Source organism: Apium graveolens, chromosome 10 (assembly GCF_009905375.1).
Source record: "Apium graveolens cultivar Ventura chromosome 10, ASM990537v1, whole genome shotgun sequence".
In the NCBI taxonomy this organism is placed as follows: Eukaryota; Viridiplantae; Streptophyta; class Magnoliopsida; order Apiales; family Apiaceae; genus Apium; species Apium graveolens.
The window spans coordinates 61,302,260-61,326,224 of NC_133656.1; the positions used below are offsets into that span (position 1 = coordinate 61,302,260).

At 41.3% G+C, this 23,965-nt stretch overlaps 2 protein-coding genes and 2 non-coding genes across 4 annotated transcripts; all 4 read right to left on the minus strand.

Annotated features, from left to right (window-relative positions):
- Nucleotides 1–4,389: 4,389 nt before the first annotated feature.
- Nucleotides 4,390–5,220, minus strand: LOC141690610 (uncharacterized). Its single transcript, XM_074495395.1, has one exon. It carries the CDS (start codon nt 5,218–5,220, stop codon nt 4,390–4,392), a length of 831 nt encoding a protein of 276 aa, XP_074351496.1.
- Nucleotides 5,221–6,977: 1,757 nt separating this feature from the next.
- LOC141690611 (uncharacterized) lies at nt 6,978–8,201 on the minus strand. Its single transcript, XM_074495396.1, has 3 exons — nt 7,794–8,201; nt 7,428–7,706; nt 6,978–7,310 (listed from the first exon to the last, which is right to left on the minus strand). Exons 1-3 carry the CDS (start codon nt 8,199–8,201, stop codon nt 6,978–6,980), a joined length of 1,020 nt encoding a protein of 339 aa, XP_074351497.1.
- A 5,985-nt stretch (nt 8,202–14,186) lies between these two features.
- On the minus strand, nt 14,187–14,293 carry LOC141694936 (small nucleolar RNA R71). Its single transcript, XR_012564215.1, has one exon. It is a non-coding gene; the product is annotated as a small nucleolar RNA R71 (small nucleolar RNA).
- An 8,750-nt stretch (nt 14,294–23,043) lies between these two features.
- On the minus strand, nt 23,044–23,150 carry LOC141694577 (small nucleolar RNA R71). Its single transcript, XR_012563867.1, has one exon. It is a non-coding gene; the product is annotated as a small nucleolar RNA R71 (small nucleolar RNA).
- Between the last annotated feature and the right edge of the window lie 815 nt (nt 23,151–23,965).

The window sequence follows — 23,965 nt, forward strand, 5'->3', positions numbered from 1 at the left end:
ATTTTCTATGGAATTAATTTCAAAGTTTCCTTTGAGTTCCTCAGGGTTCTGCTATGACTGTTTCAGCGAATGTTCTATACTCATCCTGATGGACGTTCTGTACTTGTTCTTGCTGGTCACTTTGTGTTCTACTGAACTTTCCCTTTATAGGAAGTCTTGTACTCCATTAAATTTGTCTAAACTTCTCTTGTAGGATGTTACGCACTCCAACCAACTCGTTCTCGTAGACGTTCCAGTTTTTACGAAACTTGGTTCCGCTGGGAGCTATCCTTTTCTAAAAATCTCTAAAGGACATCTCAGGGAGGCCTCTGGAGAAACTTTTGAAAGCCTCAAGGCTCTCCTACAAGAGCTTTTAGTGAGTAAAAAGACCTTAACTTGTTGGTTGGTAGGCCAAGGCCACTACGGAGATGAGTTGTGGTCGTCATGGCTTTGATATAGAGGCTCCTGGTAGGCCAAAAGGCCTCAACATGTTGGCTGGTCGGCCGGGGCTTCCTCGCATATAAGTTTTGGCCATTAGGGCTCTGATATAGAGGCTCCTGGTAGGCCAAAAGGCCTCCATTTGTTGCCTGTTCGGTTGGGGCTTCCCCGCACGTAAGTTGTGGCCATCACGGCTCTGATACAGAGGCTTCTGGTAGGCCAAAAGGCCTCCATATGTTGCCTGGTCGGCCGGAGCTTCCGCGCACATAAGTTGTGGCCGTCACGGCTCTAATACAGAGGCTTCTGTTAGGCCAAAAGGCCTCCATATGTTGCCTGGTCGGTCGGGACTTCCCCGCACATAAGTTGTGGTCATCATGGCTCTGATACAGAGGCTTCTGATAGGCCAAAAGGCCTCTATATGTTTCCTGGTTGGCCGGAGCTTCCCCGCACATAAGTTATGGCCGTCACGAATCTGACACGGAGGAGAACGTTTCATTCTCATACTCGCGAGTTCAGCTGAAAAGCTAATCTTGTCTTGATCTCCACTTATTTTGCTAATCATGATGATTAACATAATCGTCCTTTAGTTAAAACTAATGACTTATATTTGGTTTCAGCCAGGCTTTTTTCGGAAGACTGATACGATAAGTGGTGTCCTGCATCTCTTTTCTCTCTTATTATGTCATCTTTTATTGCCTTTTGATCATTTTTCCTCACCATTTCCGGTGTTCTTTCAACGAGGTACCTGCTAGCGTGAACCAGGCTGACTTACGACCTGATGTAGCAGGTGACCTTTTTCCTATAAAAGAAGATGAGAAGTGTTCATTTTATTCACACCTTCATTTCTCAACTTCTCAAATTCTAAAATTCTCTCAAGCTCTTAACTTTCTTCAAGTCCTCAAGAATGTCAGGTGGACAAGGACCTGTTAAGTCCTCTTTCTGCGAAAAGGAAGTTATGCATAAGAGGGCTACTATATGCTCACTCCAAGGTATATCTCTTGTCTCCCCCTTCTCAATTAATCATTGCTTGAACAGTTTGAAGAGTATGTTGGATGAGAGAGCGGACGAGTACCCTAGTACCGTCCATTTCGATGCATTCCATCATCGAAGTGTTCTTCGTGAGAAGGACGTCGAGGTGATTAAGTCGACTTACTCCTGGACCGACTGCTTAAGGGTTCTTAGAGCTAAGTCAAGTGAGAGGGCTTGTAATATTTTCCACCAAAGGCTGTTTGTGTTCAAGGCAGCCCTTAACTCCGGGCTAAGGTCCCCCCTCCACCCCTTCATTCCGAGGCTTCTAGCCAAACTCAAGATCCATCCATGCCAGCTCTACCCTAACGGGTGGTCTTTCATCATTTTATTCATAGTGAGATGCCATGACTTAGGCATCCCATTAAGTGTGACAATGTTCCATAGTATCTTCATGATGAAGGTGTCTCCTATGACTCGGCCCGGTTGGGTAGTAATTCAACACCGAGCCCACGTTCCTTAAATGGTGAACACCAGTTCCCTCAATGACCCAAACCACAACTGGAACAAGAAGTTTGTGGTCGTTGAGTGGAAGGATGGAGACTGGGGGATATACTTCAGACGTGATTTTAGTAGCCCAGTCGATAGTTCCCATTTCATTTTCAACCTTTCTGATGCGGAGCTTCATGCCCGAGATCTTCTTATTGACGATGACGGGAGAACCCCTTATTGGGAGTTCATGACAGAAGTTAATCTTGTCGAGGTTGACCTTAGCTGCCTCTCTATAGAGGTTATTTATCCTTGTTTACCCTTACTTTGTTCAAGTTTATTCTTACATTTTTTTTCTTTTCTTCTTATTTCAGTTGCTAAGGCTCTGGACGCCAAAGCCAAGCCGAGCGATGCTATTACAGGTAGGATGGCCAGAGATGCCATCAAGAAGTCCAACCATATCCCTAAGGTCCCTGCCTTCCTCGAGGCGTTAGGATCTGGCCTTAAGAGGGCCAAGGATTTTGACGGGAGTGCTAGGACCCCTTTCGAGCTCGGATGGGGTATTTCTTCCAACGACTCCGTTTTCGGTAATCCGGCTCTTGCTCTCGAGTGGTCGAGAAACTGCATTACCCATCCCGACCTCTTGTCTGTGTCCTCTGGTGAGAAACTCCTTGAGGCGGAGATGCGGGGAGCTCATGCCCTCTATCAGGTATGTTTCTAGTTGTGCAAATTTTCACTTAAGTTCCCTTTTCCTTAGTACTTGGAAAATATTATTGGAATCATTCCTTGGGGGCTCGACCCTTCTTAATTAAACTCATATTTTCTTTGTCAGGCCAATGCCTATTTTACAACTTCCTCTACTCAGGCTGTGAAAATGAGAGGCGATTACCATGCACTGCAGGCTTCCATGAAGCAGATGTCTATCTCTTCGAGGGAGTGGGAGTCTAGGGCTCATGAGGTGGAGGGAAAGCTTGCCATCATGGAGAAGAAATATGCTAGCTCGGAAGAGAAGAGGAAGAAGGAAGGGATGGACCTCAAGGCTGCTTATCATAGATCCACTAGGTTCACCATAATGATGGATGAGCACGATGACGAGATGCGCCCTGTTAACATGGCGATAGGTTGAAATAGGGGGTAAAAGATGCTCAAGGCATATGGCCTGATGTTGTTGATCCAAGCCTTCTATCTTACCCCTGGCAGCTTCCTGTTATGGACCTTTCTGAGCAACCTTCCAGATTTGTGCCCTCGACCCCTCACATGAGGGCCCATTCGAGCTCGAGTCACTCGGGTTCCGGTTCCGGCTCTAAGGGCAAAGCCCCATCGGGTAGCCCCAAGTCCTGGGTAGCCCTTCGAGGGAAGATGAGGGAGCCAATTCCAGGGAGCAGCGGTTCTTCTGAGGAAGGGTCAGACGGAGAGGGGGAGGATTCCTCTGATGAGTGAAGGAAGTGGCCTTACATGGCTTTGAGTGCCATATGTGGCTTTTGATTTTTAGACCTTGTTTATTTGAACTTTTATCGGTTTGTAACCTATTGGTCCTTCGAGAGTTTGACTTATGATCCTTCGGGATCTTTATTTATGCAATTTGTTCGATCTCATTTCATACTTGTCTTTTATTTTTAGAATTTGGTCCTTCGGGACTTGCATTCTTTAGATGCTCGTACTTAAATAAATTGGTAGACAAGATGATAGAAATAAACTTGCATAAATAGATAATATCTCTAAGAAACGGGATCAACCCTTACATAAGATGGTTTCGTCGACCTTATTTAAAAACTTAATACTAAGTACTAGGAACAAGTAGTGAATGTCCTAAACATAATAAGCCTATAGGTTTGAAGCATGCCAAGTACGAGGCACTTCATCACCATTCAGGGTCTCTAACTTGTAGGATCCTTGTCCCAGTGTCTTCCTGACCTTATAAGGTCCTTCCCAGTTAGGGGCTAGCTTTCCTCTCTCCCCTATACCTGATGCCTCGATCTTTCTCAGAACCAAATCTCTTTATTGAATGAACCTTTCTTTAACCCGTCTATTGTAATAGAGGGAGGCTCTTCGTTGATGCTCTGTATTGCGGGTGTTGGCCTTATCCCTGACCTCGTCAATGAGATCGAGGGCGAGCCTCATGCCTTCTTCATTTGTCTCTGGCTCGTAAGCTTCGATCCTAGGGGATCCATGAGTGATCGCAAGGGGAACTATAGCCTCGGCTCCGTAAGCCAACATGAATGTGGTAGCTTCAGTTGTCACTTTGCAGGTGGTACGATATGCCCATAGTATAGGCAGCAACTCATCCACCCAAGTGTTTCTTGAGAATTCCACCCTCTTCTTAAGTCCATCAAGGATGATTCTGTTAGCAACTTCTGCTTGCCCGTTTGCCTGAGGATGTGCAACGGAGGTGAAGCGAAGTTCTATGCTATTATCGTCGCAGTACTCTCTGAACTCTGCATTATCAAATTATTTCCAATTATCCGTGACAAGGATGTGTGGGATTCCATATCGTCATATCACATTCTCCCAGAAAAATCAGGTAATTTGCTTGGTGTTTATTTTGGCTAGTGCCTTAGCCTCAATCCACTTTGTAAAGTAGTCTAAGGCTACCACAATGAACTTCCTTTGTCCCGATGTTATAGGAAATGGTCCAAGTATGTCCATTCCCCACATTGCAAAAAGGATGGGTGTGTTGATTGATGTAAGCCTCTCTAGGGGCTGTCGTACTATCGGATCATGCCTCTGGCATCTGTCGCATCTCTTCACATAAGCCTTTGCATCGGCTAGCATAGTTTCCCAGTAGAACCCCAACCGAGTTATCTTGTGAGCGAGGGCCCTGCCCCCCAACTGTTGCTCACAAATCCCTTCATGGGCTTCCTGAAGTGCCTCCTCTGCTTCAAGAGGTCTTAAGCACTTCAAGTACGGAATAACAAAGGACCTTTTGTAAAGAAGGCCTTCAATCAATGAGTATCTTAATGCTCTAACCGACAGCTTACGTGCCTCCTGGGCATCGTTGGGGAGCCAACCAATTTCCAAGTGGGTCTTGATCGGGTCTATCCAACAGCTTGCCACACCAACCGCTGATATCAGATTTATGACATGAATAGTAGGGGTCTTCAAGACCTGGAAGTAAATACTTCTTGTATAATTCTCGATTTTAGACGAGGCGAACTGAGACAAGGCATCCGCCGTAGTGTTCTCCTCTCTTGGAACATGTTCTGCGTACCATTCATCGAACTGAGTCAGTAGTCCCTTCACGACTCTCAGGTACTTGGCCATAGTATCATCCTTGGCCTCAATCTCCCCATTAACTTGAGCAACTACAAGTCTCGAGTCCCCACAGACCTTCAGATTTTTGGCCCTCATGGCTCTAGCCAAGCCCGGATATCAATTCTTCATATTCTGCTTCATTGTTTGTAGTTGGAAAATCCAACTACAAAGCATACTCAATCATAAACCCATCAGGGCTTTATAATACTAGGCCTGCGCCACTAGATTTTTTTTTGGACGCTCAATCAAAATGGAGAACCCAATATTCTTTCAGTGTTGTTTCTTCCTCCTCCTTCTCTCCTCCTTATGGGGTTACTATCTCTTGCCCCCCGACTTCTTGGTCGTTAATGGTGCATTCAACCACGAAGTATGCTAAGGTATGGGCCTTGATGGCCATTCGAGGCTTGTATATGATATCAAATTCTCCTAACTCAATCGCCCACTTGATGAGACTTCCACTGGCCTTCGGGATATGAAGAATGTTCCTCAAAGGTTGGTCCGTCAGGACTTCGATCTTGTGAGCCTGGAAGTATGGTCTCAAATTCCTTGAGGCTATGATGAGAGCAAGTGCGAACTTTTTCGTGGTTGAATAATTCAATTATGCTCTATGGAGCACCTTGCTTATATAGTATACAGGCTTCTGGAGTTTCTGCTCTTCCTTCACGAGGACTGCACTCACGGCTTGTTCAGATATCGCGAGGTACAAATAAAGAGTGTCCTCCGGACTTGGTTTAGCCAAAGACGGGGCTTCAGTCATGTACTTCTTCAGATGTTCAAAGGCCTCTTGGCTCTCAGCTGTCCATTCAAAGTCCTTCACCTTCTTAAGGGTTTTGAAAAAGAGCAGGCATTTTTCTCCTCACTTGAAGATGAACCTCCCTAGAGCTGCGATTCTTCCCGTTAGCTTCTGAACGTCCTTGATAGAGCGTGGTGGCTCCATGTCTAGGATGGCTTTGATCTTGTCAAGATTGGCCTCTATTCCCCTCTTAGAGACCATATGACCCAAAATATTTCCAGACCCAACGCCAAAAGCACACTTGGTTGGGTTTAACTTCATCTTGTGGTGCCTCATCACTTCAAATGCCTCTCTGAGATGACTAATATGATCGGCCTTGGTTAGGCTTTTGACTAACATGTCATCAATATAGACCTCCATGGTCTTCCCAATTAGATGGGCAAATATTTTGTTTACCAGTCTTTGGTAAGTAGCTCCTGCATTCTTAAGTCCAAAAGCCATAACAAGATAACAGAATACACCAAAGTCAATTATGAAAGATACCTTGGGGGTGTCATCCTTATGCATTCTAATCAGATTATAACCACAAAATCCATCCATGAAGCTTAGCATCTCATGTTCAGCAGTGGCATCAATCAGGGTATCAATCCTTGGTAGGGGTAACAGTCCTTGGGACAAGCATTATTCAAGTCAGTGAAGTCAATGCACATCCTCCACTTTCCATTGGCCTTCTTAACTATTACGGGGTTGGCCAACCATTCAGGGAATTGCACTTCCTCAATAAATCCAGCTTCTAAAAGCTTCTCGACCTCCTGCTTAATGGCTTACAGCCTATCAGGGGCATAAGTTCTCTTCTTTTGCTTTACAGCCTTACGAGTTGGATCAACGTTCAACCTATGAGTTATAAGGTTTGGGTCAATCCCAGGCATATCAGCTGTTGTCCAAGCGAATACATCATTGTTCACCTGGAGGAAAGTTGTCATTCAACCCTTCAAGGGTTTGTCCAAAGATGCCCCGACGTATGTGACCTTTTCTGGGTCTAATGGATCTAAGAGAATTGGGACCAAGTCCTTAGCTGGCTTTCCTCGTAGTTCGTCATTCTCTCGGACATCCATGTCTTCTATGGGGAGGACATGCCCCATGTTCCATCGGGCCTAAGTGCTGCAACATAGCAACTGCGGGCCATTTTTTGATCTCCCCTTGCTTCTCCAACACCATTTCTAGTTGGGAACTTCAGTACCATGTGGTAGGTTGAGGGCACAGCCTTAAAAGCATTGATCCATGTCCTACCCATGATAGTATTATAAGTAGAGGGTCCATTGACAACCTGAAAGTTCAACATCTGCGTGGCCTCCCTAGGCTCTTCCCCAATAGTTACGGGAATTTGTATTGCTCCTTCAACTTTACATTCTATATGGTTAAACCCGTAGATGGATGCGTCAGATGGAGTTAGCTGAGAATCATTTTAGCCCATTCTTATGAATGTGTCATGGAACAGAATATCCACGGAAGCTCCATTGTCCACTAGGACCCTCATAACATGACAATTTCCAATTATCGGAGTGATAACCAGAGGATCGTCCTGAGGAAATTTCAAACCTTCAAGGTCTGGGTCACCAAATTCAAGCGTCACCTCTGACTTAGAACGCTTAGATGGTTCTCCAACTATGCTCATTACTTCTCTTGCATAAGCTTTTCGGGAGTTCCTTGTAGTACCAGCTGCTGTAGGTCCTTCCGAGATCATATTAATTACTGGCCCTCGGGGCTGTGGGTTGTGATCTCTGTCGTTACCTCTTCGATCATCATCTCTTCGATCATTATCTCTCTTCTGGCCTCCGGCCTCTTCACCCTTGGTGAAACATCCAAACTTTCACCTTCATGTTAGATACTCAATTTCATCCTTGAGTTGTCTACAATAGTCAGTGTCATGACCAACATCTTTGTGAAATTTATAGTATCGACTCTTGTCTCTTTTTTCGGGATCTCCCCTTAGTGGCTTCGGCCATTTGAAGTCTTTGTCCTTTTCAATTTCCATAAGGATTTGGCTCCTTGGAGCATTCAACCTTGCATATTCAGCGAACCTTGGTTGCTGATTATTCTTAGAAGAGGAGGAGTTAGAGTTTTTGCCAATTTGTGGATACTTGTCCTTGGCATCATACTCCTGATCCGTCTTCCGTTTCTTGTTCCCAGTAGGTTCATTACTCACAGGTATCTTCTTCATACTTTCCTCCACCTTAATATATTTCCCAGCTCTATCCTGGAGCTGCAGCATGCTTTCGGGAGGGCGCTTAGCCAAGGACATTTTAAAGAACTCGTCTCTAGTCCCTTGCTGCAGGGCTATCATAGCTACCTTATCATCAAGATCAGGGACCTTCAAAGCCTCCTTCGTAAATCGATTCAGATACTCTCTCAGGGACTCCTTTGCTCCTTGAACTATACCCATGAGAGATGCTGAGCTCTTCTCGTGCACTCTTCCACTTATGAACTGCTTAATAAAAGCTTGACTCAAGTCCTTAAAGGATCCAATAGAGTTTGGGGGCAGACGGCGGTACCACCTTTGAGCCATGCCCGATAGGGTTTGAGGGAAGGCCCGACACTTAATAGCGTCGTTCACGGGTTGTAACAACAGGGCGTTAGAGAACGTCCTGACATGATTATCGGGGTTGCCAGTACCATTGTATGCTTTGATGGTGGGCATCTTGAACTTCCTTGAGATACGAGCATTCATTATCTCATCAGTGAATGGTGGGTTTGGATCATCAGGATCTCCTAGGGGCATAAGATCACTTGGATTAGCCCTTGGGGCAACTGCCCTTCTTGGTATTGGACCATCCAGGTCTATGATTGGAGGAGGATTTCTCCTCCTTGGAGCGAGTGGGGGTCTTGGGGCCAGATGTGCCTCCAGGTCTCACTTCAGCCTTTGGATCTCTTTTTCATGAGCCATGATCCTCTCTTGAACATCTTGGGGATTCATCTCTTCAGTGCTCCTGGAGCGTTGTTCAGTGTCAGCCATCGGCTCCTTGCCAGCATGCCTCCTTCTTAGAGCAACATCGTCATCCGATGACTTGGAGTCTCTTTCAGTATAAGGCCTAGAGAATTCTTGATCCTCCAGAATAGGAGCCAAGCCACGTATATATTGGGGCATATGCCCTTGTGCTTCACTCCTACTAGAGTGTCCACTCCCTCCAACTTCGGGGTATAGAGGCATCCCGTAAGGGGGGGTAGTAGTCACAATTGCCGAGTACTCATACCCAAGGGGTTGAGAGTTCACAGGTGCATGTAGCTGCTGAAGTTGGGGATTCATCCCTTGAGGAGCCGGGGGATTCGTCCCTTGTGGCTGAGCCTCAGTTGCCCCTACGAGGGTTCCTCCTTGGGTGGAGGCATAAGTTAAGTGTGGTGGTACTTCCACCGCTGATACGATTGTTCACGATAGGATAGGACTGTCTGTCCCACTAGTGTTTCTGCTCCGTGTGTTCACCATGTTTGTTGTAAGTTTCCCACAAATGACGCCAAATGTTGTGGAATAAAAACCTGAGTACTTTAGTATTTAATGCTAGGGTTGGTGAGCTTCGAGTTTTAATGGCTGCTCTTGTGTTCGGGAGTATCAATCCTTGCAAGATGCCTACATATCTCTGTGTTATAGAGAATCAAGCCAAAAACGTAGTTCTAGATTGAGGGGTAGAGCCCTTTATATAGAGGTGAGTCTAGGGTTAGACTTTTGTTGGGAGACTTGGTGGACAAGTCTCCAACTTAGATGGTGATTAGGAGTCCTCTTGAGGAAGGAGATCCAGAACCTTCTATATAGGACTTTGAGTCCGTTTGGAACACATGTATCTGCTCTTCCATCCGTATTGGGCCTAGTCCGTGAACAGCTCATGTTCGTGGACTTGGACCACCCCTGCTGGTAGGCCTTGGTTGTTTGGGCCGTCATATGCTTATTACGAAGCCTTGGACCAGACAGGCCTGCTATGAAGCTTGGACCAGACAGGTCTGTATTAGATTTTTCAGACAAGAAGCCCAAGTGCAATTAATGCGACATTTAATGTGTCTTTAGGATGTATTTTCTATCCATATCACTTAACTAACTTAACAAGTGAGGATATTTTTCAAGCATATCTGACTCTAACTCCCAAGTGAACTCTTCCACTCGAGGATTTCTCCAAAGTACTTTGACTATGGGAATCGATTTATTCCTAAGGACTCGCTATTTACGGTCTAAGATCGGGATCGACCATTCCACGTAGGACAAATCTGGATGAAGCTCGATTGGCTCGAATAACTTGGGTCGAATCAGGGATATACCGCTTCAGCATAGATATGTGGAACACGTTATGAATATGTTGCAGTTGTGGTGGTAGCGTCAATTCATAGTCAACTTTACCTACCTTTTTCAATACCTCAAACGGTCCAATATATCTAGGACTCGGCTTTCCTTTATGTCCAAATCTAACCAATCCTTTTTAAGGAGAGACTTTCAACAATACTGACGATCCTATTTCTATCTCCACATCTTTACGATGCAAGTCTGCGTTCTTTCTCTGTCTATCATGAGCTGCTTCTAACCTTTTCTGAATCAATACCACTGTGTCCTTGGTTTGCTGAACCAACTCAGAACCTAACAACTTCTTTTCTCCCATTTCATTCCAATAAAGTTTTACGTCCATACAAATCTTCATAGGGTGGCATTCTTATGCTAGCATGATGACTATTATTATAGGAAAACTCAATTAACGGCAGGTGATCATCCCAGTTTCCTTTAATATCCAAAGCACATACCCTCAACATATCTTCTATTGTCTGAATCGTTCTTTCACTTTGACCGTCCGTCTGGGGATGATAAGCGGTACGCATTTTCAACTTAGTTCCCAAACATTCATGGAATTTTGTCCAAAAACTCAAGTTAAATCTTGGATCTCAGTTAGATACAATCGAAACAGGGACTCCAAGCTTGGTAACAATTTCATCCAAATACATCTTAACTAACTTATCCAGAGAATATCTTTCATTAATTGGAAGGAAATGTGCAGACTTAGTCAATCTATCAATAATCACCCAAATAGCATCATGGTTCGATTTCATCTTTGGTAATCCTACTACAAAATCCATCATAATTTCTTCCCATTTCCATTATGGAATCTCTAAGGGTTGTATCAATCTGCTTGGTCTTTGGTGTTCTGCACACCTCAAATCGTTAACCCAATCCATTATTTCCTTTTTCATTCCTGGCCACCAAAAGTTCTGCTTCAAATCCTGATACATTTTGGTACTCCCAGGGTGAATAGAAAACCTAGAATTATGGGATTCTTTCAAAATCTCATTCTTTAGCTCAGTCACATTGGGAATCCATATTCTCGAGGAAAACCTAAACATAACCTTGATTTCTTTTTGAGTACAAAGTTCTTCTCCATTTAAACTATCTAGTCTTTGATCCATCATCTCTTCCTGATATTTCTTAATCTTGTCCATCAATTCTGGATGAAAGGTAATCTCATACAATTGTTCCTTATTACCTTCTGGCACTCAAACTTCAATTTCCAATATTTCCAATTCATTTACTAATTCCTCAGCAACCTTAATTACATTCAATCTTTCCTTTCTACTCAAGGCATCTGCCACTACATTGGATTTGCCTGGGTGGTAATTAATGGAATAATCGTAATCCTTAATTAGTTCCAACCATCTCTGTTGTCTCATGTTTAGATCCTTCTGGGTGAATATATACTTTATGCTCTTATGGTCTGTATAGATCTCGCACTTTTCTCCGTACAAATAATGTCTCCACGACTTCAATGCGAATACGATTGCTACTAATTCCAAATCATATATGTGTTGTTTTGTTGTGAATAAAAGCGTGAATCCATGTAAAACTCCGATATAAGAATTGAAGTGTTAAGAGTCACTTTGAGTCTAGCTTTTATTTTATTTATAAACTTGCGATTGCCTTGGTGAGTAGTGAGTCATGATTGTTGATCTAGTTGTGATAGTATATCTGTAAGCATTTGCACACATGCACGTCTCTGGTTTCTAGATTGATTTGCAAGATTTGATTGATCTTTATGTGAATAAATGTATTTGTTGAGATGTTGCTTGTTGATTGGTTTAGTTATTCTATGGGGATCGTTGCATTCATTTAGTTGCATTCATGCATTTTTATTTCTTGTTTTTGAGTCTGTTTAGCTTGAGGACAAGCATCAATTCAAGTTTGGGGGTATGTTAAATGGCATTTATGACACTTTATTACGCTCCGTAAAGCTTTGAATTGGTGTAATTGTACTCAATTTGTTGGTGTTTTAATGTGTTTTCTAGTGTTTTTGCATTTCTAGGCATTCTCCGGGTAATCAGGTGAATTAACATTATTTTGGTGCTAATTTAGTGTTAGGAAGGTGTTGGAATAAAGCTCATGGAAGACCAGCTCAAATCAAGAAAGAGAAAAGAAGAAGTCAGATTTGTGGTCAGAGAGCCAGCGCGCCCGCACTGATCAAGCGCGCCCGTGCTGATCAAGCGCGCGGCCACGCCCAACTTCAGGAACTCAGCGTGCCCGCGCTGGTCAAGCGCGCCCGCGCCGGTTCGGGATGCAGAATTCCTGATTCTACTTAAATTCTAATTGGAGGACTTCTACACTGCATGGGGTTGCTATATAATCAAAACCTTAGGTCATTTTGCATAACTTATCAAATGAGACATAACGGAGCTGAAGGAGATGACGGCAAGAGACCTATAGCACAATTCAACAAAGGCGAAGACGATCTAGTTTATTCTTGTGAATCTTTATTTGAGTTGTAATCTTAGATGCTCGTTTCTTGTTTTGTTGAACCTATATTCTTGTTTTGTACTTTATTTATTATTCATTTATAAAGACTATGTTTATTATACCATGCTTTCATTGGAACCCACGTTGATGATGAGTTCGATCATGGGCTAATCGTTATCGTGGGGTTCTAGCAGATTTATTTATGGATTTCTTTAGTTGATTTGTTTTGATGCCTTAGTGTGTGGTGATTATATGATAACCTAGTATTGATTGTGCTTATTCGTCTTATGAGTGTCACAAACTTATAAGATAGTGTGTTAATTCATAATGAAGCGAAAGTAAATTTAAGGATTTAGAACTTGCCATGCTAGCATAGGTTCATGTATTTGTTATGCATGATTCGTAGGTAATTTTAACCATCTTACTTGCCCTATGTAATCAAGATAGATAACTTGTGCTTAAATCATTATGTTGTCAAATTCTATAGGCATATAGAGTCTCAATATAATTTTGTCTATTCAGCTTCTATCTCTCTTGTGGATGTATGGTAGTATGGTATTCGTGCAACGAAAGTTGGCGTTTATCAGTTTCGTGTTATCTGATTAGTGTCATCACCATTACATGCTAAGGTTAAGAATGAAAAGACTCTTGAATGAAGTATTTAATGAAGTTAGGATCCCATGTTTGTCATATATATTAATTCAACCATTCTTATTCTCTTTAGTTATAATTGTAGTTTAATTCTTAGTTTTTAAAACAATATCAACTTGTTAATTGTCTTAGCATTGGATAATAGCCATATTCTTAAATTAATCGAAAAGTCTCCGTGGGAACGAACTAGAAAGAATTCAATATTATTAGCGAACGCGTATACTTGCATGTATTATTAGCGCGTGTTTAGTGACTAACAAGTTTTTGGTGCCACTGTCGGAGACTTTGGTGTTAATTTTTAGTTTATGTGTTTGTCATCAGTGGTCGTTAAAGTTCAGTGACTCGGACGTTGTTAATTATTTGTTTCTTGTCTAATTTCAGGTACTCTAGCGAGCGTGTATGCATTCGCGTTCTCAGACTCGTAAGAGAAATCAAGATCAAGCCGAGGAAGAAGCTGTAGTGGTTCGAAGGGAACTTTTTGAGGACGAAGAAAATGTAGAAGAAGAAAAGAAAGTTGAGGAGCCAGTTTTAGTAGTAATGGGAGATCAAGCAGAAAATCCTAAGGCTTTGATGGACTATTCTCAGCCTAAGATTAATGACATTCAGTCAAGCATCATCAGACCATCCATCTCAGCTAACACTTTTGAGATCAAGTCGAGCATGATCCAGATGATACAGAACTCAGTTCAGTTTGGGGGTTCTCCTACAGAAGACCCCAATATGCACATCAGGGATTTTATCGAGATCTGCGACACTTTCAAGTTCAATGGTGTGACTGAAGATGCTATCAAGCTGTGACTCTTCCCATTCTCTTTGAGGGATAAGGCTAAGTGATGGTTGTATTCTCTACCACCAGGGTCTATCACCACATGGGAAGATCTTTCTCAAAAGTTTCTCACTAAATTCTTCCCCATGGCAAAGACTGCTGTAATCAGGAATGCTCTTACTCAGTTTGCTCAGCAACTTGGAGGATCTTTGTGTGAGGCTTGGGATTTCTATAAGGAGATACTAAGGAAGTGCCCACACCATGGCATGCCTTATTGGATGATTATAAACTATTTTTACAATAGATTGGGTGCTACTTCTAGACCCATGCTTGATGCAACATCAGGAGGAGCCTTGTGGGCTAAGAGCTACAATGAAGCTTATGAATTGATTGACCTAATGGATGCTAATGAATACCAGAATCCTTCCCAGAGACTGACTCTGGGAAAGGTAGCAAGAATTATGGAGTTGGATGCAACAACTGTTATAGCTGCCCAACTTAAGGTGTTGACGATGAAGGTGGACACTTTGGCTAATTATGGAGTGAATCAAATTACTAGTGTTTGTGAGTTTTGTGTTGGTGCCCATGATACTGACCAATGTGTTATCTCTAGTGAATCAGCTCAGTTCGTTAGCAACTTTCAACGATCGCAGCAACCGGTGCCGGCCACCTATCATCCTAACAACTGCAATCATCCTAATTTCAGCTGGAGCAACACTCAAAATGCGGTTCAACATCCTTATCAGCAGTACCCAGCTAAGCAGTATAACCCCCTTGGTTTTCAGCAACCATAATATGCACCAAGTCAGCAACTTCAGCTGCAACAAGCTAATGAAAAATCTGAGTTAGAGGAGTTGAAGCTTATATAAAAATGCCAAGTTTTGTATCTCAAGACCTTGGAAAATCAAATTGGACAAATTGCCAATGCCTTGCTAAATCGTCAACCGGGTATACTAGCGAGTGATACTGAAGTACCAGGAAAGAGGGAAGCTAAGGAGCAGCTGAAGGCAATCACCTTGAGGTCTGGGAAGGTTGCAAATCCCGAACAAACTCAAGTTTTGGATGAAGAAGCTGGGGCTAAAGAAGAAGTAAAGCAGCAGGAAGCGGAAATGGAGTCAAGGAAGACTCCTGTTGAGCACACTCATCCTCAAGGTAATACAGGGGAGAAACAGATCTATCCTCCACCGCATTTTCCTAAGCGGCTGCAGAAGAAAAAGTTGGATAAGCAATTTGAGAAGTTTTTGGAGGTGTTCAAGAAACTTCATATCAACATACCTTTCGCTGAGGCTCTTGAGCAGATTCCTAGTTACGCAAAGTTTATGAAAGGTATTCTTTCTCGGAAAGTGAAGTTAGATGATTTAGAGACTGTTGCTCTCACGGAGGAATGCAGTGATGTGCTGTAACAAAAGTTGCCTCCATAGCTGAAAGATCCAGGAAGCTTTACTATTTTGTGTACTATTAGAAAAGTGTCTTTTGACAGATGCTTATGTGACTTGGGAGCTAGTATTAATCTGATGCCCTTGTCATTCTTCAAGCAGTTGGACTTGCCTGATCTAAAACTGACTTATATGACTTTGCCGTTGGCTAATCGTTCTATTACATATCCGCGAGGTATTTTGGAGGATGTCTTGGTCAAGGTTGATAAACTCATCTTCCCTGCTGATTTCATAATTCTTGATTTCGAGGAAGATAAGAAGATTCCCATCATTTTTTGAAGACCTTTCTTGGCTACTGGCCGTACCTTGATAGATGTGTTGAAGGATAAGCTTACAATGCGAGTGTTGGATCAGGATGTTACCTTTAATGTGTTCAATGCTATGAAATTTATTGTTGAAAATGAGGAGTGCTTAAAGGGGGAGTTGGTCAATTCGGTGGTGACATCGGAACTTGATCAATTGCTAAGGTCTGATGCCTTAGAGAAGGCCTTGTTGGGGAATTCTGATAGTGAATATGATGACGGTGAAGAGCACTTACAATATCTGAATGCTTCTCCCTGGAAGAGGAAGTTAGATATGCCTTTTGAATCTCTTGGAGTAGAAGAGTTGAAAAAATCTCTAAAATGCCTCAAGCCATCTATTGAGGAAGCTCCTACTCTTGAGCTACAACCACTACCGGAGTATTTGAGGTATGCCTTTTTAGCTGATGCGTCTACTCTGCATGTGATTATTGCATCTGACCTTTCAGGTAGTGATGAGGAAAAACTCTTGAGGATTCTAAGAGAGTTCAAGTCGGGAATTGGTTGGACTATAGCAGAGATAAAGGGAATCAGCCCTTCTTATTGCATGTATAAAATTCTGCTAGAGGAAGGTAGCAAGCCTACGGTTGAGCAGCAAAGAAGGCTTAATCCAATCATGAGGAAAGTAGTGAAGAAGGAAATTCTTAAGTGGCTAGATGCAGGGTTTATCTATCCAATCTTTGATAGTTCTTGGGTGAGTCAACTTCAATGTGTACCGAAGAAGGGAGGTATCACAATAGTTTCTAATGAGAAGAATGAGCTCATCCCTGCACGAATAGTCACGGGGTGGAGGGTTTGCATGGATTACCGGAAGCTGAACAAGGCCACTAGGAAGGATCACTTCCCTCTTCCTTTCTTTGACTAGATGCTCGACATGTTAGCCGGTCACAAGTATTATGTCTTCTGGATGGCTATTTGGGTTATAATAAGATTTGTATCGCTCCAAAGGATCAGGAGAAGACTACCTTCACGTGTCCATTTGGTACTTTCGCCTTCAGACGAGTTTCTTTTGGTATGTGCGGTGCACCAGCCACATTTCAAAGATACATGATGGCCATCTTTTCTGATATGATTGGCTAGAATATGGAGGTGTTCATTGACGACTTCTCTGTCTTTGGCGATTCTTTTGATGAATGCTTGCAGAATCTTATAAATGTTCTCAAAAGGTGTGTTGAGACCAATTTGATTCTCAATTGGGAGAAATGTCACTTTATGGTACGACAGGGCATTATTCTTGGGCACAAGGTCTCTATTAAGGGTCTTGAGGTGGATAAAGCCAAGATGGGGGTCATTGAAAATCTTCCTCCACCTATTTTTGTTAAGGGGATTCGTAGTTTTCTTGGTCATGCGGGTTTCTACAGGCGTTTCATCAAGGACTTCTCTATGATTTCGAAGCCATTGTGCAATTTGTTAGAGAAAGATGTCCCTTTTATGTTTGATGATGAGTGTCTTGCTGCTTTTGACACATTGAAAAAGAGTTTAATCATAGCACCTGTCATAACTACACCTGAATGAAACCAACCTTTTGAGATGATGTGTGATGCAAGTGATTATGCAGTTGGAGCAGTTCTTGGGCAGAGAAAGAACAACGTATTTCATGTGGTCTACTATGCTAGTAAGACCCTAAATAGAGCTCAATTGAATTATACTACTACAGAGAAGGAACTTTTGGCTATTGTCTATGGTTTTGAGAACTTTCGATCTTATCTACTTGGGACTAAAGTGACAGTTTTCACCGATCGCGCTGCAATTCGATATCTCGTCTCGAAGAAGGACTAAAAGCCTAGATTGATCAGATGGGTTCTTTTGCTTCAAGAATTTGAGTTAGAGATCAAGGATAAAAAGGGGACTGAAAATCAAGTCGCTGATCATCTCTCTCGTTTAGAAGACCCTAATGTTACTTCATTGCACAAGACATTGATAAACGAGTCTTTTCCCGATGAGCAGCTTTTTGGAGTGCAAGAGGAAGAACCGTGGTTCGCGGATATTGTGAACTACCTTGTGAGTAATATCATGCCTCCGAACTTGTCACATGCTCAAAGGAAGAAGTTTTTGCATGAAGTGAGTGGTATATATGGGATGAGCCGTTTCTTTTTCGACAAGGAGCTGACCAAATCATCAGGAGATGTATTCCTTACAGTAAAACGGGGGGGATCTTACGAGATTTCCACTCAACGGCTTATGGAGGACATTATGGTGGATAAAAGATAGCAGCTCGTATCCTTCAAGCAGGTTTTTTTTGGCCAACCTTGTTTAAAGATGCTCATCAGTTCATTTTGAAATGTGATCGATGTCAACGTGTGGGAAATATGTCTAAGAGGGATGAGATGCCTCTTAATCTGCTTCTCGAGGTTGAAGTTTTTGATGTTTGGGGAATTGACTTTATGGGTCCATTTGTCTCATCTTGTAATAATCAGTATATCTTAATCGGTGGTAGATTATGTGTCGAAATGGGTTGAAGTTAAGGCGTTTCCAACGAACGATACAAAAGTAGTGCTTAATTTTATTTAGAAGCAGATATTCACAAGGTTTGGAACTCCAAGGGTCATAATCAGTGATGAGGGGTCATATCATTGTTGCATAAGTGCATATTCTTAAATTAACCGAAAAGTCTCTGTGGGAACGAATGTTACGACCAGCATTTTGTGTAATATTATTTGTGAATTCTGTATAATATTATAGCCGATTATAAATATACGTAGTGATTGTATGTTTGTGTGAATGGAATTTGCTGCGTTATAAGTTGCTTTATGTAGAATATAAATTTTTCAAAGCAAGAGTTTTATTAATTACCCTTATTTTTAATTTATAAGGAATATTCTAAACCTTGGAAATTTTTCTTTTAAAAGTTATTTCATTCCCAAATTTCAATAGTGATCTCATAAAATTTCTAAAAATCCAAGTTATTTTATGGTATAAATTTTATAATTTTTGAACCTTTATTTTATTTTATAAAAATAAATCTTTAAAAATTTATTTGTTAATAATTAGCAAATTACATGGAAACCCTTACATGCAAATCACTCTTCCATTCTATTAAAGGGCAAATGAGACATTTCTAACCCCACTAACTCACCTTTTATTAGCCAAATTACCACATTAACCCTGCATGCAAAATGGCCTAACTTTAGCTAGAGGTTATTCTTTTACATTCTCATTTCCACTCATTTCTTTTAGTCAATCAAAAGCATAAAACCAAGCACAATATATGAGAATCATTTCACTCACTTCACACTCCACCCTCATCTCACCTCCCTCCCCTCCCTCTGCTCCTTGCTCTCGGCCGAGAACCCCCTCCCCACTCCCTTCTATTTTTTTCATTCCATTCTCATCTTCCCTAGTGTAATTCCCCTACCTATATTTATTTTATATACTTCCCAAGAGTTTTTTGGTTGGGAGATGAAGTTTCATGGTTGCATGTGTAGCTTTTGTGTGATCTCCAAAGAGAAACTCTTGATTCTTGTGAATTCAAGAGCTCTCTATGAGATACATTTCATATATATTTTAAACAAGTATTTTATGGAGAAACCATGCTTTAAAAACCTTTGTATGATACTGAAATTTTACTATATAATCATGATTAGCCATGCATGCTAGTTTTAAGATGTTAATATGATGATCAACCATGTTGTGTATGCTACTCTTCTCGAAATCATGTTTTCATGTTTAAAATTCTATAAATTCGAATTATTTGTGCTTGAAATAGATTGTCTCCATGATATATTGCTTAATAATAGTTAAGAGAAGATATATTTCATAAATATTAAGGTTGAGAAATAGGTTCAAGTCGAATTTGTAAGAATTTAAACTCCATGATTAGCCGAAACCATGTTAAGTGTTTTCCATAAGTTGGATGTTGTATTTTTATTTGCATATCGGTATTCTAGGGCATGGATGATCTCCACTCCTGTTGAGGCACTATTTTAGGATGTTGATGCACTAGGTTTTCTTTGGTAAAGGTTGGATGCTTGGTTAATAAGTGGGAGTTAAGGTGGAAAGGGTTTATTTAGTGTTTGTATTTTTCCAGAATTGTTGCACTAGTTTGTGGGGAAATTTTGAATGGGAATTTGTTGTGCACTTTGAGGCCCAAGCCACCGGAAGCTAGAACTAGGAGTATACAATAGGTTTTAGGTGATTTTTGGAGGTTTTTAAGACGTTTGGTTAGGTGCACGAGTGGAATCACAAAATCTGTCCAGCAGGGGACAGTTTTGTTGCAACTTATAAATGGGAAGTTTTGACCATGTCATAGGTAGGCCCTCATTAGGCCCTGTTGGGCCTTAGTTAGAGGGAGTATCAGAGGAGTTTTTCCAGCCATAGTTCATAGGATTTGAGTTAGAATAATGTGTCACAAGTTAGTTCAAGTCAGGACCTTTTCTGCCTAGAAAAACAGGGGAACCATGGACTTTAAGCTTAGGCCTAGGGAGGCCCAAGCTAGGCCCTTGAGCCATATCAAGTTTGGGAGTTGCCTTATGATCATAAGAGTCTAGTGTAGAAGTTTTGAAGGTAAACTTGTAGTGTAAGAGTGTCTAATGCACCCAAGAAACCATAGATATCATTCTGAAATTTACCATAGTAAGCACCTTCACGTACCATATAGTTTTAGAGCACTTATGACTGAGGCCTAGGTTGACCACTATAGTTGCAAGATAGCATAATTCAGTAGAGTGAAAGGCCCAAGTGAGGGTCAATAGTATTTGGATGGTTTAGGAAAGGCACATCGAGTTAGGAGGCCAAAATTTGGAGATTTTGTCTATTTTAGCGATCAAGTGACTTAAGATGTGGAGCGAGATCATCCAAGCCTAGTGTTGCAATATGGTGTGTGTGATATTATTTGGTACTTAAATATGGTATATGAGTATATGTGGCTATGTGTACTACTATATTTATAAGGTGATTATAAATTGCGTGCATATAGGCCCAAGTGCCATTTGTGTTTAATTTTGGGTTGTAAATAGGTTGAGTTGGTGAGAATATATTATAATGAGGTTATTATTAATTATGTAGGATCTCGAGATGAGGGTAAACTTGCCATAAAGGTCGAGTAAAGCTTCCAGTTGCTCCTACTTGCCAGTCCAGTCCAGTCCAGCCTTCTCAAGGCAAGTGATTCAACCTGCTTTTTAGTTTACACTGCGAATGTGTGATAACTAGTTCTTATATATATGATGCGAGTATCCTGATTTATCTTGTTATACCTGGACCAAGTGATTCTCAAATCTATCTTCATATTATATAGAAATGCCATGAACCCTCAAGTACTTATTGCAAGTAGATCAAAAGTCATACCATGCTAGTATACCAAAGTAATTGGGATGCCATGATAAAATAGAGATTTGTTATAATACTTGATTGATCCTTTTGATTAACATGCAATTGATTCCGGAGAAATCTTGATATTGCACCCTGATGCTTTGATTTAACTCTTGTAAGAACCTCGATAGAAACTTTATCTTGATACCTAAAAGCCAGTTATTCTTTAAAGTCGTTCATGATTGTTTGATAACCCTATCCTTACCCTAAAGCTTGATACCCTGATATACCTTGAATTGATGATCACTTCCCTTGTATTTTAACACCTATATCATACCTGGAACCAGTAATGCTTATCTTCCTGATATTTTAATATCCATACCTTATTTGAAACTACTGATTAAAGCCTAGTTTGGCAATACTCTTTCATATTATCCAATAACCCTACTAAATATCCTTGTCAAAATTCTTGAAAATAGAAACTGTTCAAGTACCCTGATAGAGTAAAGTCTAGTGAATCATGGCCCTAAGATTTAGTGATTATATTTCCAGTGTTTCAAAGTTGATCTATAATCCCGTGATAAAGATGTTTACTGTTTAAGAAATTTACTATCAATCGGCATCAGTTTTTTTTTAAAATGATTAAAAATATGGATTTCAGTCCCAAAGGGGGATAAATATTTTCTTTAAATAGTGGATCTGGACTGAGATGCGAGTCCTTTCCACACTTAAACTGTAGGATTAAGAGTTTCCTAGGGATCCCATTAATGTTTTAGAACCCAGCGAGGTTCGGGATTACTTCGTGGCTGATCACCGGCTGTAATCCGTAGCGTCATAAAATGGTTTTTGATTAAGAAATGATTTTGGAAATGTTTTGATACAAACAAAAGATGCCATCACCCAAAAGTTCATCTCTTATTATTATTAGCTCTATCTTCATATTGTTATTCTTTTAAATATATCTCAATTTATGTTCTGTACCATATTGTTTAGCACTTGTTGAGCATTTGGCTCACTACTTGCTTTCACCCTGATATTACAGCTAGCAGATATGGTTAGATTCAAGCAGACCGCGTGTAAGACTTGTGATGCCGATGCGTATGTTCGAGCTCAGGTAGAATAAGAGATAGTTTTGTGTGAGAACTCGATATTAAAACCAGTTGTAATAATTAGTAGTGTTGGGTTGTTCCAAACCCTAAACTATAAGATCTTGGATTCGGTTGTATTTACCTTCTTTTATCTATTGTAATAGTTTTATATTATGTATTGTTAAGTTGGGGGTGTGACAACGAACTAGAAAGAATTCTATATTACTTGCGAACACGTATACTTGCGTGTATTATTAGCGCGTATTTAGTGACTAACAAGTTTTTGGCGCCGTTACTGGGGACTTCGATGTTAATTTTTAGTTTATATGGTTGTCATCAGTGGTCGTTAAAGTTTAGTGACTCGGACGTTGTTACTTATTTGTTTCCTTGTCTAATTTCAGGTAAAAAAGCGAGCGTGTATGCTTACGCGTTCTCGGACTTGTAAGAGAAATTTGGATCAAGCCGAGGAAGAAGCAGTAGTGGTTCGAAGGGAAGTTTTTGAGGACGAAGAAAAGGTAGAAGAAGAAAAGAAAGTTGAGGAGCCAGTTTTAGTAGTGATGGGAGATCAAGCAGAAAATCCTAAGGCTTTAATGGACTATTCTCAGCCTAAGATTAATGACATTCAGTCAAGCATCATCAGACCATCCATCTCGGCTAACACTTTTGAGATCAAGTCGAGCACGATCCAGATGATACAGAACTCAGTTCAGTTTGGGGGTTCTCCTACAGAAGACCCCAATATGCATATCAGGGATTTCATCGGGATCTGCGACACTTTCAAGTTCAATGGTGTGACTGAAGATGCTATCAAGCTGCGACTCTTCCCATTCTGCTTTGAGGGATAAAGCTAAGTGTTGGTCACATTGTCTACCACCAGGGTCTATCACCACATGGGAGGATCTTGCTCAAAAGTTTCTCACTAAATTCTTCCCCATGGAAAAGACTGCTATAATCAGGAATGCTCTTACTCAGTTTGCTCAGCAACTTGGAGAATCTCTGTGTGAGGCTTGGGATCGCTATAAGGAGATGCTTAGGAAGTGCCCACACCATGGCATGCCTGATTGGATGATTATAAACTGTTTCTACAATGGATTGGGTGCTACTTCTAGACACATGCTTGATGTAGCATCAGGAGGAGCCTTATGGGCTAAGAGCTACAATGAAGCTTATGAATTGATTGAACTGATGGCTGCTAATGAATACCAGAATCCTTCCCAGAGACTGACTCAGGGAAAAGTAGTAGGAATTCTGAAGTTGGACGCAGCAACTGCTATAGCTGCCCAACTTAAGGCGTTGACGATGAAGGTGGACACTTTGGCTAATTATGGAGTGAATCAAATTACTAATGTCTGTGAGCTTTGTGCTGGTGCCCATGATACTGACCAGTGTGCTATCCTGGGTAGGGGATACTTATTTTTGATGGTCAATTTATTTAGCTCCTGATAATCAATACACAATCTCATGCTTCCATCCTTCTTCTTTACAAACAACACTGGTGCACCCCACGGGGATACACTCGGCCTAATCACACCTTTATCCAACAATTCCTGAAGTTGCTTAGCTAGTTCTTTCATCTCTACTGGGGCCATACGATATGGAGCCTTTGAAACTGTTTCTGCTCCAGGAGCTAGGTTAATAGAAACTTGATATCACGATCTGGTGGCAATCCTAGAAACTCATCTAAGAAGACGTCCAAAAATTACCTTACTATTGAAATCTCGTTCAGATTAGGTGCCTCTTTCTCTGTGTCTATTATATGGGATAAGTAAGCCTCACATCCTTGTCTTAACAGTTTCTTTGCCTTAAATATCGAGAGAAATTTCTTTTCTTGCCTCTGTCCTTGATAATTTACCATAATATTGTCCCTTGT

What these genes read in the sequence shown, in the direction of transcription:
- LOC141690610 (XM_074495395.1), bottom strand. Translation starts at nt 5,220, where the DNA reads ATGAGGGCCAAAAATCTGAAGGTCTGTGGGGACTCGAGACTTGTAGTT.
- LOC141690611 (XM_074495396.1), bottom strand. Translation starts at nt 8,201, where the DNA reads ATGATAGCCCTGCAGCAAGGGACTAGAGACGAGTTCTTTAAAATGTCC. An exon ending in ACTATAAATTTCACAAAGAT is followed by an intron (nt 7,707 to 7,793) that starts GTTGGTCATGAC and finishes TGTTTCACCAAG; the next exon opens with GGTGAAGAGGCCGGAGGCCA. An exon ending in TTCCTCAGGACGATCCTCTG is followed by an intron (nt 7,311 to 7,427) that starts GTTATCACTCCG and finishes AATGATTCTCAG; the next exon opens with CTAACTCCATCTGACGCATC.